This window comes from Poecilia reticulata, chromosome 10, assembly GCF_904066995.2.
Source record: "Poecilia reticulata chromosome 10, P_reticulata-male-v2, whole genome shotgun sequence".
NCBI classification, from domain to species: domain Eukaryota; kingdom Metazoa; phylum Chordata; class Actinopteri; order Cyprinodontiformes; family Poeciliidae; genus Poecilia; species Poecilia reticulata.
Genome location: NC_088839.1, coordinates 16,367,688 through 16,384,491, shown reverse-complemented (window position 1 = coordinate 16,384,491; position 16,804 = coordinate 16,367,688). Strand labels below are relative to the sequence as shown.

The 16,804-nt window shown below is 40.2% G+C and overlaps 2 protein-coding genes across 6 annotated transcripts in view; both read left to right on the top strand.

Annotated features, from left to right (window-relative positions):
* Window positions 1–364: 364 nt before the first annotated feature.
* dele1 (DAP3 binding cell death enhancer 1) lies at window positions 365–6,417 on the top strand. 3 transcript variants are annotated; one of them, XM_017306956.2, is made up of 12 exons: window positions 365–610; window positions 1,652–1,769; window positions 2,168–2,264; window positions 2,602–2,746; window positions 2,923–3,099; window positions 3,211–3,278; window positions 3,380–3,470; window positions 3,570–3,712; window positions 4,312–4,470; window positions 5,032–5,124; window positions 5,485–5,611; window positions 5,718–6,417. In XM_017306956.2, exons 1-12 carry the CDS (start codon window positions 580–582, stop codon window positions 5,939–5,941), a joined length of 1,473 nt encoding a protein of 490 aa, XP_017162445.1. In that variant the 5' UTR covers window positions 365–579; the 3' UTR covers window positions 5,942–6,417. The 3 variants fall into 3 exon arrangements, with proteins under 3 accessions (XP_017162445.1, XP_008418448.1, XP_008418449.1); XM_008420226.3 differs by having other exon boundaries at window positions 366–610; window positions 5,455–5,611; XM_008420227.2 differs by having other exon boundaries at window positions 367–610; window positions 2,926–3,099; window positions 5,455–5,611.
* A 555-nt stretch (window positions 6,418–6,972) lies between these two features.
* Window positions 6,973–16,804, top strand: part of apbb2a (amyloid beta (A4) precursor protein-binding, family B, member 2a) — a 45,255-nt gene continuing 35,423 nt past the window's right edge. Inside the window, exons 1-6 of one of the 3 annotated variants that reach the window (XM_081611562.1) lie at window positions 6,973–7,386; window positions 11,020–12,332; window positions 12,956–13,161; window positions 14,130–14,273; window positions 14,501–14,586; window positions 15,249–15,309. In XM_081611562.1, coding sequence (XP_081467688.1) covers window positions 11,051–12,332; window positions 12,956–13,161; window positions 14,130–14,273; window positions 14,501–14,586; window positions 15,249–15,309 — 1,779 coding nt within the window. In that variant the 5' untranslated portion in view covers window positions 6,973–7,386; window positions 11,020–11,050. Of the gene's footprint in view, window positions 7,387–7,757; window positions 7,854–11,019; window positions 12,333–12,952; window positions 13,162–14,129; window positions 14,274–14,500; window positions 14,587–15,248; window positions 15,310–16,804 lie in introns of those variants that run through there. The other 2 variants (XM_008420222.3, XM_081611561.1) reach the window with 2 other exon arrangements.

The window sequence follows — 16,804 nt, the reverse complement described above, 5'->3', positions numbered from 1 at the left end:
GGTTTAGCGTCACAGAGACTTTATCAAACAGTTGATGAATCAACAGAATGAGGAATAATCTCTGAAGTGTTGTGTCAGGGCTTTTTTTTTTAAAAAAAATTAAGAAATATGTCTTTCAGATGTAATTAATTTGGTGTACAACGGAGTTTTCTGGGATATTGTGCCTTTCTTAGCACTTCTCTTGCCAAGTTTTCTTGTTTGTTTTTGATAACAAGGTGTAACTAATTTTGCTGACTAAATTGCACCGTGTAAAGAAAGTCAGATTTTCTTTGCCGTCTCATGAGCTTTCCGTCCCGCGGAAATTCACAGATTTACCAATAGGTGGTGCAATGATTCTGCATTGCACCACTGTCTCGAACTTTCACGGTTGCGTCACCTGCCCTACTTCCGGTTTTCTTGACTTCCGACACATCTCGTGACAGCTTTTTTTTATTATTGTTTTTTTATTTGCCACCAAACAAAGAGGGATAAACGGCGACTGCTGCCTGTTTGTAGCGCTTCGGAAGCGATTCTTTATCATTAAACATGCATTTTCCGTAATAAACCAGTAGTTAAAGCTGCACCAAAGGACGAACCGGGATGTGGAGAGTTCAAGGTTTAGTCGGAAGAGGTGAGAGAAATGTCATTGAGCTTATAGAAGTGACAGTTTATATTTTACACTTTTATCTTGTGCCATTTTTATTGCTAGCTAGTTACAGGTAAAGTCGTACTAATTATGGTTTCTATGTAGCATTTTTAACGTTGACGTGCACTATTTTTGGATTAAAGCAAGTCATAGCTTGCTTTCTGTCCGCTTGAAGGTTTGTTTTTGTTCAGTGAAGCTCACTTCCTGCCTTCCTGCCTTAGCCTAATTTCATCCTAATTTCTATCCAGTATAATAGGTGGAGTGTGAGCAAGAACAAGACAATGTTTTATATGAGAGAAAACATTGTCTGAGCTGAATACATTTGAGCAGGGTAAGCAATAGAGAGTGAGGAACATTGGTTTGAAGGTCTGTTTTAGAAAAGATGGTGATGATGAGAAACACCAGAAACGCATTCAGATTAAACAAACACATGTTGTAGATTTTAAGGAAAATCCACAAATGGTTCAAAGAAGCATAACAACCAGCTATGGATAGCAAGTTTTGTCTAAAAGCCTAAAAATCCTATTGAATTAAGCTACTTTGTGTTATCGCAAAAAAAAAGAAATGTTCACAAAATTGATCTTAAGTCTATATTTAGTGTAGAAAATAATTAGTTCAGACTAGTTTATATTTTGTAGTGACTGAACAGGACTTAAAGTGATCCAGGTGCTGAAATGTGTTGTCTATTTTTTTGTTTTACTTTCACAAACATGATTAGGGTTTTACAAATCCTAAATTATGTTTTAAGGAATATTTCGCCAGTGTAGGAAGATCCGGTCAGGATTTTAGCAGTCTTAAGTGTTTTTCGCACTCTTCCTGGCTCTGTAGCTTTTACTGTGAGTGGTACATTTCTGCACATAGCAGCTCAGGAAGGAGGTGGAGGAGATTGATCTTTTCACAGAAATACACATTTTTGTAAAAGTTACATAATTGTAGCTTTAATGGCTTCCAGAGCCATTTTTGTAGTTTTATTATTTAGGACTACAAAGCTGTTTATCTATAAAATGTAAACCTGCCACTATGCAGCACTCCATCGTTACCATGGCAGCGGTACCTTACGACTCCCCCAGAACCACCATGTGGAGGACGAGGTCATCAGTGGCTCAGCTGCTCTCTCTACTTCTCGACACCCCTTCGACAACAGGTGCCTTCCCCTTCATTGCTTCTGTTTCAGTTGTTCACTTCATCCATGCTTTGATGACAAGATTATTGGTTTTAAAATAATAACTCTGCATTTTAAACATTTCTATTTTTTTTCTCCAAAACTGTTGGTACAGTTATTTAATTTATGAGGTTTGGATGAATCTAAACCTCACATACAGCCTTTTTCTCTCCTTTAGCCACCGTTTGAACCTGTTGCATCGATGCAGACTCATTTTCAGCTGCTTGCATCAGCCATCATCATCGGCGTGTGTGTTTTAGTATAAGCAGCGTTTACGGGAAGCAGAAATAAACCGAGCCAGCTCCAACTGAAAATTGTGTACTGTGAGATGAAAAAAAAGAGAGATGTATCATTTTGTTTTTTCTTCTGTTAATATGCAGATCCCAGGAGGATGATGGGAAGAAGAGGAAGAAAGAAAAGACGTTTCAGTTTCATGCTGAACTTCGAAATTACACAGCCCTGGATGCTGTGGGATGGGTAGGTCTTTATCAAAGATTGATATCTCTAGATATCAATAATTACCCAAAGATATGTTTGTGTTTAAAAAATATATGTTCCAATATCGAGTTTGTAGTAATTGACTTGTGGTAATTTATCAGAAAGACGTAAAAAGTGTACACACTGAAAGTCTGGCTTTCTGTTTGACAGAAATCAGTAACCAGAGGATTAATTTTAATCGCACTAAACAACGTAAAACCAGGAAGTAAAAACCCCTCAGCTTAGTGCCTCAATGCCAACCACTGCTGGAATACTTCCAGGGTTTCCTGGCACAGAGACAGTGGAGATGTTCTTGTGACGGTGGCTTTCTCCACAGGGAGCGGTGGCAGTGCTGTTTATGCAGATCTGCAGAAGGATCCACTCCAGGTTTTCTTCAGGCAGCGAGCCCAGTCCCAGCGCTGGAACCCTGACAGCTCCCCCGTCCCTGCAGAAATGCGGATACCGCGTCCTGCTGGAAATTTGTGAGTCTTTCTGGCATCATTGTAGTAGTACGCCCACAACAACTAAACTCTGATATTATTACATTAAAATCACTGCCAAAATTCATGAGATGTTTAACAGTCTCCATCCCATAACCCCTTTTTCCTATACCCTTGTGTGATCAGTATTCCAACACAGTACTGTTGTTTGTTGCCAGCAGTATCAAGACGTGATGTCCTGCCCAGAGGAAGAAATGTCTTGTGTCTCCAGGCTGTGCCAGAGGGACAGAATCAAGATCAGTCCCCATCTCAAAGCAGCAACAGCAGTGAGACTACTGACAGTTCCCTCTCCGACCACCAGGAGGAGCTCTTGGGCAAGGATCCACTGACACCTGGTTTGTTCTGTGTTGTAATGTCAGATTCTGTGGAATAATGCCACTCTTGATGTTTTAGTACAATATTTGATGAGGACGGAGTTTGACACATTTTATGCCTCTGACACACAGAGGAACCACATTTGAGTTCTCCCCTGCAGACTGAGATCAACCAAAAACGCACAGATAACAAAGACAAGGTGAAACTTTGGAAAGATCGTCTTTTTCAAGTATTCATTACCAAACCCAATCGAGTTGAAATCTTATTTTTATTGTTGTATCTTTATCTTTGTGTTTTTAGGACGTGTCAGATAAAGAGAGGCTGACAGAAGCAACGCACAACCTCAGAAGTGTGGGAGACGCCAGCGTACCCGTAATCCTGAACATCATTGGTAAAGATTTAACAGAGAAATTCAGCTCAGAATATCACCCAGACCTTCATGTGTAGAAACCTTTGTCCATTTGTTTCTCTTTCTCTGTGTATGCAACAGGTCTAGAAAGTGCCAAGAGGGAAAACTATGAGGAAGCTTTCTGCTGCTTTCTAGCTTCAGCTCAGCACGGCTACAGCAAAGCGCAGTTTAACACTGGGGTCTGCTACGAGAAGGGAAGAGGAGTCAGCAAGGACAAGGAGAAGGTGAGACCATTGTTCATTTTTATGATGCTTGCTAAGTATTGACACAATAAAATTAGAAAATAAAACCCCAACAATTTTTTATAATACCAGTTAAATCATGCCTATATCATAGATGACCATAAGAAAAAGCAGAAATGCAGTTCTTAAAATATAAATATACCAGATGTTATGTTTCAAATCCTAAACTTATTTATTGCAAAGTCAATGTACATGTTATCTATAATATAGAGTCCAGTCAGAGCTGATGCACATTCTGAAACTGAGTAAAATATTAGTTTTTTTTCTCTGTTATACATCACATTAGTAGAATTTGTTTTATTAATGTGAAGGATGTTATTCTATTCTTTAAAAACTGTTTTGTTTAAAAAAAAAATCAATAAGGTTCCTTACACCTGTGCACCTGTTTTGGTTTTATTAACATTCCCCCCAGTTTTCAAGCCCTTTGTTTCTCTTTTTAGTTACAGTTGACACTTTACATTAATATTTTAATAACATTTAATCTGAACCTATGTCTGTGTATTAATGTATTTATTTTCATATTAAATTATTCACTTTGAACCTGATTTTAATATTTTAAGTGTTTGTCTTTTCTCTGTGAGGCTCTTCACTACTACAAGCTTGCGGCCATCAGTGGCCATAAACAAGCTCAGTATCGTTATGCAAAGCTGCTGCTGGCCAGCAGGGGGCATCAGAGTACAGAGGAGGTGAACGCAGCCATTAAGTTACTGGAAGAAGCAGCCACAGCTGGGCTCACAAAGGTACAAATCAAGACAGGGAATCTTTCAAAGTTCAAACCCTATATGTGATCATCTTTGCAGCTACAGTATTGAAATACTGTTAAGTAATTAATGAATAACCTACTTTATACTCTTGTCTTTTAGATTTACTGAACTTTTTCATTAAAATTATGCCTTTTTCAGAGCAGCACAACAGTAGATAATTTAACTAAGACAATTGATTCATTTGATTTTATGTTGATTTAATGTGTGGACAGTCACACCATTGTGGCAGGTTGGATGATTTTGCTGTTTTTCTGTTGTGAAAAACAAAAATAATTAACTTAAAAGCATTCATAAAAGCCCAAATTTCAAGAATATTTTTATTGTTTAACAATATTTAGTTATCTAACTTTACTAAGAGAATTAGAAACATCGCAATTAAACATATCATGCTTATGAGGTTGAATAATTAAGACAAATGTTGGGATCACAGAATAAAAGTATTATTTTTATTATGGCAGCTTGTCTGGACTTAATTATTCCATAAACATAAGACAAGAACTCCTTAACACAACTTTTTTTTTTTCCTTTTCTGTTTAGGCTCAGATCTGCCTGGCCTCTTTTTACTCTCAGCATCCTGCCAAAAATGTGCGCAAGTCCATTCAGTACCTGAAGATGGCAGCAGAGAGTGGAGTGAGTCCCCTTCTAGATAATTCCACTGTAGTTGTTGATCAGTCACTTTTGCTGAGACGTTGCCCTCCCCGTCCTGGTGTATTATCTGAACCAGGCTGCATTAGAAAAGTTTACTACAGACATATGTTACTTTATTAGGATTTTGTACAACTTTCTGTTTCAGCTTTGTTTATATACTTTTACTGTCTTATTACTACTCTTACAGAATTTCACTGTGTTGGTTCATTTAAAATTGCAGCTGCAATGCAAGTAACTTGTGAAACCTGTTTGTTAATTTCTGGACCAAAATGAAACTTATAAAACTTAAACTCTGATTGTTTTTGTGCTCAGGACAACTCTGCTCTGTTCTTGTTGGGTCAGTGTTACGAAAGCGGCATCGAGGTGCAGCAGAATTTAAAGATGGCAGTGGAGTTTTACAAGAGAGCTGCAAAAGCAGGAAACAAGCAAGCAAAGAGCCTACTGACGCCTCCTGATAATTCATACGGGGGTAGGTTCAACTGAGCAATAGGAAACATGTATTGCTGATGCTGATGCATCATTGTTGATGTATAATGGCTGTTTTTATTTATTTTTTCTCACACTTGATGACGTAGATGTAGCGATGCGCTCCATCCGATCAGCTCCCTGCTTCTCTGTGGCCGACAGCTGGCGCCAGCCGCTTTCTTCTCTGGCACATCATGCCCAGTCCGGTCTCCTCCCTCACTCGTGGAGCACCGGCAGCCTGTGTGAACCTCCGTCACTATCCTCCACACGTGTTCACCTCTATCCGCCCGGCACAGAAAGGGGAGTTTGCCAGTGGACAGTAGGGATTGGATAGGAGGAAAACAAAGCCAAGCTACATGCACAAGGAATGTATTTCAGTTTGAATGTGGCATCGCTGAAAGGAAAGGGTCAGTGTTTTGTGTCTATATATTGTGAGGTCTGAATATGTGTTCAGACAATCTGACAGCTTTAGTGTTTTTTTAGGCTATGAATGTCTTTATTTGTTCTCTAATGTGCAAAACCTTTCAGATTACCTTTGGTTGGGTTTCTCTGCTTCCGCACAAGTAGGATTAATCTCTTCAAAAGAACTACACTTACCAGGAATAATGCTAATCTCCGCTGTGCTGTATCAGTGTCATATTTTAACCTATAACCTTTTGTGGTTAATGTGTCTTTTATTGTAAAGCAACCATTTCAGAATTGTCCCCTCAGCCAAACTTGTTAACCAGCTGTGCCAGTGTTAATTTTGAGGAGGATGTTTACTCTCTGAAACGCACAATTTTAAGTAAAAAAAACTTTTTAAAAATCCAACTGAGTTTCTTGCTTTCTGTGAAAGTCTATGATATTTAATTTGATTAAACTTAAATAGTCTCTGTGCATGCATGTGTTCTCTTTGGGTACTTTGGTGTGGGCACCTAAAGTACCCACTCATAGTACCCATTCAAAAACGTGATCCTATTTTTAATTAATTGAAACAATTAAGTGGTCTTTCTCATTTTTATTTTGCTTTGAGTGAGTACATGCTTGTTTGTCCTGTGATGGACTAGTGACCTGAAGCCTCTCACCCAATGACCACAGGAGATGGGCAGCAGAAGACAATGGGCGGATGAACAAACTAGGCCTCACAATTTGACATTAATGTAAACAACCTTTTATTTTACAATACCGTTTCTATAGTGTCCAATCATCTATTCATCTATAAATTGATTGAAAATGGCTTTATCTACGCTGTAAAATGTTTACTGACAATTTTGGAAATTGGGCCTGAAGAAGGGTGGGAATCTAAAAACGAAAACGTGTTGGAGCCTTAGAACAAGAATAGTTTGATTCTTGCCTGGCTCTTTAAGAGCCGCCGTGTGTGTTCAGTGTGCTGCGTGATGTAACAGCCCGATGATGTGTGATTTCATTACCTGAGTTGCAAACTAACTCCGGTAGATTTATTATTACGGCTGCGTCCCCCCGCTTCGTGCTCCCAGCGTCTTCCGTTCGCGGCTCCCATTGGCCGGCTGCGCTGAGAGAGAGAGAGACGGAGAGGGCTCCACAGCGCCACGCCGCGCAGCTCCGGGGATCATATGGCGCAGAGAGAGAGCGCACAGCTCGGCCGCCAGCAGCGCAGCGAGCCGCGGGGCTGGTGAGGGCGGAGGGATGATGTGATGCGGGCGGCCCGGCTCAACGCTACGGGCAGGACTGGCACTTAAAAGCAGCGCTTGTCACCGGCCCACTACTTTGTGTCTCGTCGTCGTGAGAAGGGAAGGGAGGCGCGGACAGCTGAGCGAAGCGGTGAGTGGATGTAAATAGATGCTCTAACTGGGGATGCACTCCCCTCCCAGTGCGGCGGGGGTGATGGGGCTGAAGAGAGAGAAGAGATGCGAAAGATCTGCTGCGTGTGCTCTGAAAATTAGACCCTAGATTTCGCTGCAACGTCACCTTTACTTTTAATTCTTGGCATTGTAGGTACGCGAGATTAGATCAGGCTGTCCCTGGTTTGTCAAGGAGGGAGTTTACGGAGGCTGCAAGAAAAGCAGGCGCAGGAATACTCCACCCATGACATCATCGACTTTTGCAAGTTCAATTTCTCCCCCAGCTTGTGCTTTCATCTGTTGCATTTCTTTTTCTTTTTTTTCCCCCAGAAGCAGAGCAGCTCAGAGTTGAGGGAGGAGACACGTCATAACTAGCTGCTTTCCTGTAAAATGTGTCCTCATTAATCCAGGAAGCCTGTTTTTGAAATTAGCTAATACAATCTTCAGGTAAAAAACACTCTTATGTGTGCAAATTGATGAGGAATCAACAGAAGATTCTGATGTTTTTTCTCCATGGCTATAGAGACGATGGTAGAATATGCATGTCAAAATTATATTGCAGTTCGTTTTTTCAAGTACATTTGTGAGAAAGGTCATGACCAGCGGGGAAGATTTCCTTATAAACTCAAATTCGAATATACATTACAATTTAAAAGCATTTAAACTCAGACTGAGATGATGTTCAGAGATTCTGCTGGTAACATCTTTCCGTCTCCTGAATAACTTCCCCTGACATGATGCACAGCAGATTTTTTGAGGTCGACTTTGCAGGAAACATAACAGCCTCTTTGTGTTGACTGTGTCCTACTGTCCTGCAAACCGCTGTGTCATTCTGCTCCCTTTCTCCCTGTAATAACCCTCCTTTCTCCTCCTCTCCCTGCATCCTGTCTCTGCCCCACTTAGCCCGTAACTACCAGAGACCTGTCTGCATGGTGGTGGGGAGGGTTTCAGGCGGAAAAGGCTGCTGTTTGTGTGTCGACTGATGATGCAGTTTGTCCACATGATCAGTAACAATGTGAAGCTACAATAGTTTTTACTGACATTTGAACCATTTTGTTACATCGGTTTGTGGAATTTACTGTATACAATGTCACTTCACCAAAACTCTTGAGAACTTTTAGAAATTTGTCAAGTTGCCACCAAAAACCTACATATAATTTATTGGGCTGGTAAGTGATCAACCATCACACAATGCTGAGTAATTGTGAAGTGGAAAGAAAATTAGATTTTCAAATTTGCATGAAAAAATGTTGGCATGCATTTGTTGTCAGCCCCTCTGAGATATTACATTCTCACTGAACAATATGCTTTGGTCTAAACCAATCCATACCTCTGGCTTTATGTTTAGGGTTGTTGTTCTGCTAAAGTGAGTACCTTCATTCCCAGCTTCAAGTCTTTTGTGCCCTCTAACATGTTTTATTTCAGGATTGACCCGTTTTCCCATTAACATTGATCAGTTTCCCTAACCCTGTTAAGGAAAGCACCTCCACAGCATTATGTGTTTTACTGTGGAGACACTATGTTCGGGGAGAGGCTGGTGTCAGTTTTCCTGCACCCATGCAGGCAGTAACAGTTCAGTTTTATCCTTATCTGACCAGACCAACTGTTCCATGTTTGATGTATCCTGTAAACTGCTGGAAATAAGCTCCTTCTTATTGCTTTCTTTTTTCTTGTCACTCTTCTATAAAAGTCAGGTTTGTGAAGAGCACAACTAATAGTTGTCCTGACAGTAGGTCTCTGCAGCTCCTCCACGTTGGCTTTTTTTTAATTTTTTATTTTTTTATTTATTTTTTTTTATTAATGCTCCTCTTATCTGGGTGTCAGATTAGATGGATTGCCATATCATTTTAGGTTTGCAATTTAGCCATACTCTTTCTATTTCAGGTGATGACTTAACGATGGCTCTCCAACTGTAGTCCTCGAGATCTACTGTCCTGCGGCTCTTCGATGCATCCCTATTCTTACACACCTCAATCAAATTAATGGCTGATTATCAGGCATTTGCCAAGTTTGATGGCATGCTGAACAGGCAGTTCAATCGATTTATTCTCTGACCTGTGTTAGAGCAGGGATGAGTCTGAAACATGCATCACAGTACATTTCGAAGACTAGGGTTGGAGACCCCTGACTCTATGGGATGTTGAAAGCTTGGGTGATTTTGTTGTGTCTGAACTTGCTTTAAATCTCTCCCTGACCTGTCCAGATCCAGATACTGTCTGGTCTCTAATAATCTCTAAAATAACCTCTGAGTCTTTCACAGAACAGCAGGATTTATTAGATTAAATTAAAAAGAGATTGGCACTATTTATTAATCAGGTGACTTCTGGAGGCAATTGGTGACATGAGGTTGTATTCAGAGGAATCAGAGAAAAGGTAACCAAATACAAGTACTTGACATGATTTACAGGCTTGTATTTGTAATACATTTTGAAAACCAGTGTATCAGTAAAACAGTGAAGTTTGAAGTTGTAAAGTGACAAAATGTGGAAAAAGTTCAAGGGATACAAATACATTTGCATGGCACTGCAAAGTATGTTTTCATCTAAAGTCAAGAGCTGATCTGTTGGCTGAATTGGTATTTAATCTAGCATAACAACAATGGTTTTGTTGTGACATTGGAAACCTTGGTGCAGGTAGTTTGAACCTGTTGATTGTGTTTGAGACACAAACCCGCACATGAACGCAGATTCAGCACTAACAGGTTGTTCTGTGGCTCAGGGGAACAACACGGCCGCCACCCAGGGGGGGCGGGTGCAGATGGAGGACCCGCAGCAACATAATGCACCGTCTACATATTCTGCTCTCGTTTCAATTCTACCCCGGCCCTTTTCCCATGATAATGGCATGCTTTAAAATCTGCTGTGCTCGAATTTTCCATATCTTTAAGACAAAAGGGCTGTGATGACTGCAGCAATGTTTGAGCCGGGTTCGTTTGTGATTAGGTGGCAGGATGTTTATCCGTTTGGTTTGCGTGTCTAGACATGCTTACCCGACTGCTTTTCCAAAGGGGTTACAGGCGGGTTAGCTAGTGATGTAACCCGTATTTTGTATGTGTCATGCCTTTGATTGGAATATTATTCTACCACTCTCTTTGTTGCTATCAAGCCGTCTTTAGTCCGCAACGCAGAGCTGATTCACCCAGACATAAAAGAGACAGCTAGTTAGCAGGAGCTGCCTGACACCTCTCTTCCCCACAGGCCAGCTTTACTCCTCAGCTTCCCCTTTGAAAGTGAGTCCTGATTTAATGGATCGAGAGTCTGAGTCATTCTGGGCATCATGCGAGTCTATTTCAGCGTTGTGACTTTGATGCTGTATTTCTGAGCTCTTTGTCTCTTTCTACAGGATCTTAGCGGTGTCTTGATGTGTTCTTTTTGAAGCCTGTTTAAGCTGCAGCCAATGAGATGTGATATCAGACACTGAATTAATAATCAGAGATGCTGCAATAAGAGGTGTTGCTGTCGCTTTTCAATCACAATTTGGGACAGCTGTGGCCTGCTTTTATGAAATTTTGATTGTTTTTTTTTTATCTATTAAAACAATCTTAATCTAGCATAAAAGTTTGTGCTTCAATTTAGATGACAGTTTTTTTCTGTTGCTCTCCATCTCCCAACAGCTCCATCCTTGCTGTGTATTTCTAGTCAGACATGATGTCAGTACAAACTCCGCCCCTCTCCCGTTCTGGCTCCACCCCCTCCACTGGGGGTCTGGCAAATCGCAGTACACCCTCAGCCACCCCTCCCACCTCTCTCAGTCTTCGCTCATCCTACAACCAGCTGCTTGGTCGCGACGTCATCAAGGAGTCGATGGAAACCGGGAGCTCGGCCACTTTGCCCAAGAGCCGTCAGAGGTATGCCATGACCACTGTGCGGAGTGCCATGGGGATAAGTGACAACTTTGCTCTGTCCTCCAAGTACCAACCAGTAACCAAAGGAAGAGGACTCCCAACCAAGTCCTCATCCAGTTCTGCCCTCTACTCTTCCTCTTCTTCATCCTCCTCCTCCTTCTTTAACACAGCTAACCCCAAACTAGCCAAGAATGGAGCTAACATGCAGAGGCGAGCTGAGAGCCAGCAGCTGCAGCTGAGCAGGGCAAATACTGTGGAGAAAATTCACAATGATCTCTTCAATAATCCTACTTCAGATTGGCTAGAGTTTGGGAAGGACAACTCTCAGCTTCCTCCGTTTCGTAGAAGAACCAAAAGCTTTTTGGAGTACCACGGCAAATGCTGGGATCTGGACCCCAGTTGGGAAAACAAAGAGGGGAAGGAGGAAGAGGAGGAGGAGGAGAAGCAGCTGCCTACATCAGAAAAAGAACAGGACAGCCCTGCCAAAGAAAGAGACAGTCAGAAGGAGGAGAAGACCAATTGCAAGCAAAACAGTCACGAGGAAAAGGATAACGTGGAGGTTGTCGTGGAGGAAGACGAGGAGGAAGACGAGCCCACCCCAACACCGAGACAGCCCTTACTGCCGGTAGTGGTTGAGGCGCCTCTTTCCTCCACCTCCTCCTCTTCTGCTGCAAACAGCCCAGAATGGGTATCAGACAACCTCAACCACCTCCAGCATCAAGCCCCAGCACCAATTCGAGAAGAGCTGTGTCCCCAAGTGCAAGCTAGTCCACGTAGTCCTGCAAAGCCACCTCGAACCTCCCAGCCCCGGGTGATCAAAGTGGAGTTGCACCCCAACAACGAGAACCAGTTTTTGCAACAATACCCTCCGTTCTCCCCTAAACAAGCCAGAGCCGCTGAAAAAAGCACCCCTACCAAGAATTGGGTATCTCCGCCCCTGCAGGAACCGGCGCCAGAGACAGACCTTCCTAAAGTGGGCCTGAAAATGGATTTGACTCCTGACACACCATCAGAGGATGAAGACTCCAGCTGGACCACTCTGTCTCAAGAGTCACCCTCTCCACAGAGTCCAAAGGAGACAGGTTTGATATATTTATCCTTTCATCTGATTTTTTTATGTAAAGAATTTTAAATTCATAATCATACCCCAATCTTTCCTCTATATCCTTCTACCTCCATTTGACAGATCTGAAATTTTACAAAGACACCCTTTAACCAAGCAAGGTACTACAGCAATAAAGCTGGAGGCTTAAAGGCCCCCTTGAGCAGCCTTATGGTGCAGAGAGGAAATACGGTGTTATAGAACAGGATGCTGCAGAGAGAAGGGCGTGAAAAAGCAGAGAAGAATTGGAGGGGAGGGGATTTTCCGGCATGTATGTCAAAGCATTAGCTCGCTAATATTAGGGTATACAGAGTAACATAAAGCCAACAGAGAGAAGGCAAGACCGATTGTTGACTATTGGGCCTTGCCACGGGTTATGAGCTCAGGCTTTGCCATGACAACAGAAACTGAACACACTCAGACTATTAGTGACATTTATCCTCTGCATTCTTATTTCTATCTGTGGTGTTTTGTATTGACTGAACACTTGCATTACAAGGCCTTATCGAGCTTATCTATGAGAGCGTAGTTCCTTTGTGTGCGTTTTGATGATATCCTCATGTGTAATATATGTAACTGCATATCCCTGTCATCCATCAGCAGATGTATGGGCTGAAGGGGATCTGCCCCCAGGCTGGCGGGAGATCTCAGACTCATCCGAAGTCTATTTCTGGCACATTCCCACCGGCACTACACAGTATGACCGACCCGTTGCCTCTGGAAACCAAGATACCACTTCTAGCAATGCGCCAGACTCTGAGCATGACCCACAAAAAGAAATACAAGACTCCCTTAAGTTACCAAATGAGGTAAGAGGACTGCTAGATGCAAGACATGATAGGGTGAATTTTATGGTGTTTGTGTATTCACAGTGCTATAAATAAGTATTTGCTCCCATATTCATTTCCTCAGTTTTTTTTTTGAGACACCTGAACTCTTAAGCATCAAACAAATGTTAATTTTAGAAGATTATAACCATAGGATATATGGTTATAATCATATAACCATATATCCTATGGTTATATGGTTATATAACCATATAACGATGAAAAGTTTAAACGATGTTTAAACTTTTCACCGTTTAAACAATGAAAAGTTTAAACAATGATTTCAATAGTTGAAGGGAGAAAGTTTTGTGAAAAACTGCACACAGTTTTTGGAAAGATCAATTTAATTTCACAATATTGTAGACTCAAATATAACCTGTCTGACATTGTAAGATAAAATATCTGAAATAGGAAAACATCATGACCTGTACTAAAGACATATGCAAATCATGAGTTAAGAAAAATCCGCAGCTCACCAAAACTAGACTAGCAAAACATAAAGTGTAGCTTTTTGGTAGGTGCTCATTCTGTAACATCGGAAGTAAAACTAATGGGCGAAAGACAGTATTAAACAGACAAATATGGTGGTATTGGTGACATTTTGATGGGAACTTAATGAGCTGCTTTAACTGATGAAACTGTGAATCCTGCTCCCTAGTAAGAAATCCTGAAGGAGAATATTCAGTCATATCTAAAATGTAAAGTTAAACAACCTGAGTTTTATCTAATTTGGTACTTTTTGATTTTTTTTTCTCTGAAATGTTAATGAAACTCAAACTTATACATGTAGAGAAAAGAACTCAAACATATTTCAAGGTTTGTGTAGCATATCACAAGGTGCTTTCGGTTGAAGCTACACGATAGTGATGCTGTTTGATAAATGTCAGTTTGTTTTGATACATTACTTCTTTGTGTTTTGTTGTATCTTTTCCTTTCTTTCTTGTTTCCAGCGCCCGAGCAGTTTGATCTCTGACAGCTCAGTGGAGCCGGTCCCTTCTCCGTCTGGTTCCTCCCCGTCCTCTTCCTCCTCCTCACCCTCCAAAGGCCTCTTCTCTCCCAATCCAGTTCTCAGCACCACCACTCCCACGTCAAAAGTATGCCAAACTTTCAATATAAGTGTATTTTTTTGCTGGATATACGAACATGGCTTTTAACATATCCAACTAACAGAGAAAATGTGTCTCAAGTTGAGTTAAAACAAAATAAAATAAATGTTTGCCAGCTGTCACAAAGTAAAGGAAACCAAAACCATTTTTTTAAAAACCTGTCAAAACTCAATCTTTTCCTCCAACAATTCCTGTTTTTTCTTCTTCTTCTTCAGGACTTGAAGGACTATCCAGTTTACCCAGATCCCAGTCTTAAAGCATTTGAAGGAGCTACACTCCGCTACGCCTCTCTTAAACTCAAGTAAGTCATGGACAGATAACTGACACACTCCAGAAATTTTGGCACTCCTGGTAAGGACATGTAAATGCCTTGAGCTGAATGAATCTTTTCTTGTAATAGCACAATCTTACACTGAAAAAAGTGCAACCTTTAATTGAGCAAATTTTTTCAGTGGTAATTTTGTGTTAAAGTGAAATTAATCTTTTCACAATCTCGCAAGACACTTGCTGCAACTTCAAAGAAGTTGCAAAACAAAAACCACTGAATGGGAAAGAAAAGGAAACACATAACGTAACCCTGTGACTAAGGGATAAGAAAAGATTCTTAAGATTCTTTGCTTAAAGAAATTTGCTCATATCCAAAATCAGACCAGTAATTAAAAAAAAACAAAACTTCTTGACCTGTCACAAATAAAGCTGCACAAAAACCCACATTAAACTATGTTAAAGTTTTCAGCAGTGAGCACAGTGATTGGAAAGGTCAATGTAAGACATAAAATGGATTTATCTTTTAGTTTTATTAAATCTGAAGACATTCTATGCACACAACCAACACGTTCAATTTTGTTATCATTATTTATTTATTTGTATCTGTATGGGTGTGTGTAGCACAGCCAAAGCTGTTTTCTTTGGTGACGTTTGATCTTTTCATGAATATCTCTTATGTCTCATAACTTTCTGCAGCCCTCCAGCTCAGCTTGAGACGGTGGACCTTAACAGCACATTCTCCGATCCAGAGGCAATGGTAAGCTTGCATTATACCAACCAGCAATCTTCTGAAATGTATAGGCTTATTATTATCCATTATACCATTAATACGTTTCACAGAGGCATCAATCCTGGTGGGATAATTGCTTATTGTTAACATAAACATTCCAGCTGGAAAGTTTGTCGCCCAATTTAAGAATGTGGTCATTACCAAGCTTTGTATTTAAGAAGCACCCAAAAATATTTTGAAAGCAAACATCTGGGGTGGATCAGCACTTTGCTATAAACGGTTGGATAAATTGCTTGGAATCTGAGTCAATATAATTGGAAAAAAAGAAAACAGAGAAAGCTGGTAAACAGGCACAAAGATGAGCATAATGTGAACAGAAAAATGCTAATGTGCAAAACCTAGTAGTTTGGCACTGTCTCTGGGATGTGGCTTATTTGAATAAGAAGTGATGTGACCTTAAAAACCATTCTGAAGTCTGACATGAGCAAAAACAGTGTTGGTTTTTATTTTAAAAATGAATGCAGATTATATTCTTATTATACAGCATATGGTGATTTGGTACAGCACATGACTTGAATAACTTCTAGCACATTTGATGATGCTTCAAAAATACCAGGTTCGTCCTAAAAATGTCACTGACGTCAGATTAAAATAAAAATTTAAAAAAAGGTCTTGAACACAACACAAGTAGCAACACAAGCAGTTGACATTAAGCTTGTTATTTATTAGTTGCCTTCTTGTGAATATCAGCTGTTAATGGATCAATATGACTTACCAACTTGATTATTAACTGTAAAGCATTTGGTTTCTACTGTAAGTTGCAGCAGTGTAATCAATGCCTGAAAAACAGTGAATTAAGTGAAACTATAAAGACACCTCGAGATTTCAAATTCAAATAACTATGATACAGTTTGAATGTTTATTTTGATAAAATATATATTTCTTATTGCTTAATGAGAGAAACTCACCAGGGTGCGTTTGAAATTACGTAACCCAGATCAGTGTTGGTTCCTTTCTTTCTCTCTATTTTTGTTGCAGCGCCACTTAGTGGTCAGTTTTGAGAAAACAGTTGTTTTAAGATTTTTAGCCGCCTCCTTGTGGAAGAACTTTAACTAAACCAGCAAAAAGCATATATAAACAGATAAGACTATTAAGACTTATTTATACTATTAGTTTTTTGTATCTTTACCGATTTTATATTTGTCTTATTATTTTTACTAACCTTAATTTAATTACTTAATTTTCATCTTTTTGATGAGATAGATGGAGCGAAAGAGTTTAAAAAGAGAGAGGGTGGAAATAGCTTCTGATTAGCCAGTCATCCTGCCAAACACGGTGTTTTTTTATATTTCATATTTTTGTCTTCATCCAATAACTTCTAGTTGAGATGATTTCTCTACATCAGATTGTGGGCATGTCTTGAATATATCCCATCTTGGATCAGATACATCTGTATGTTGCACATCCAGAGATTAATAAAAAAAAAATAAAAAAAGACATCACACTCGAAAAGCACAGATCA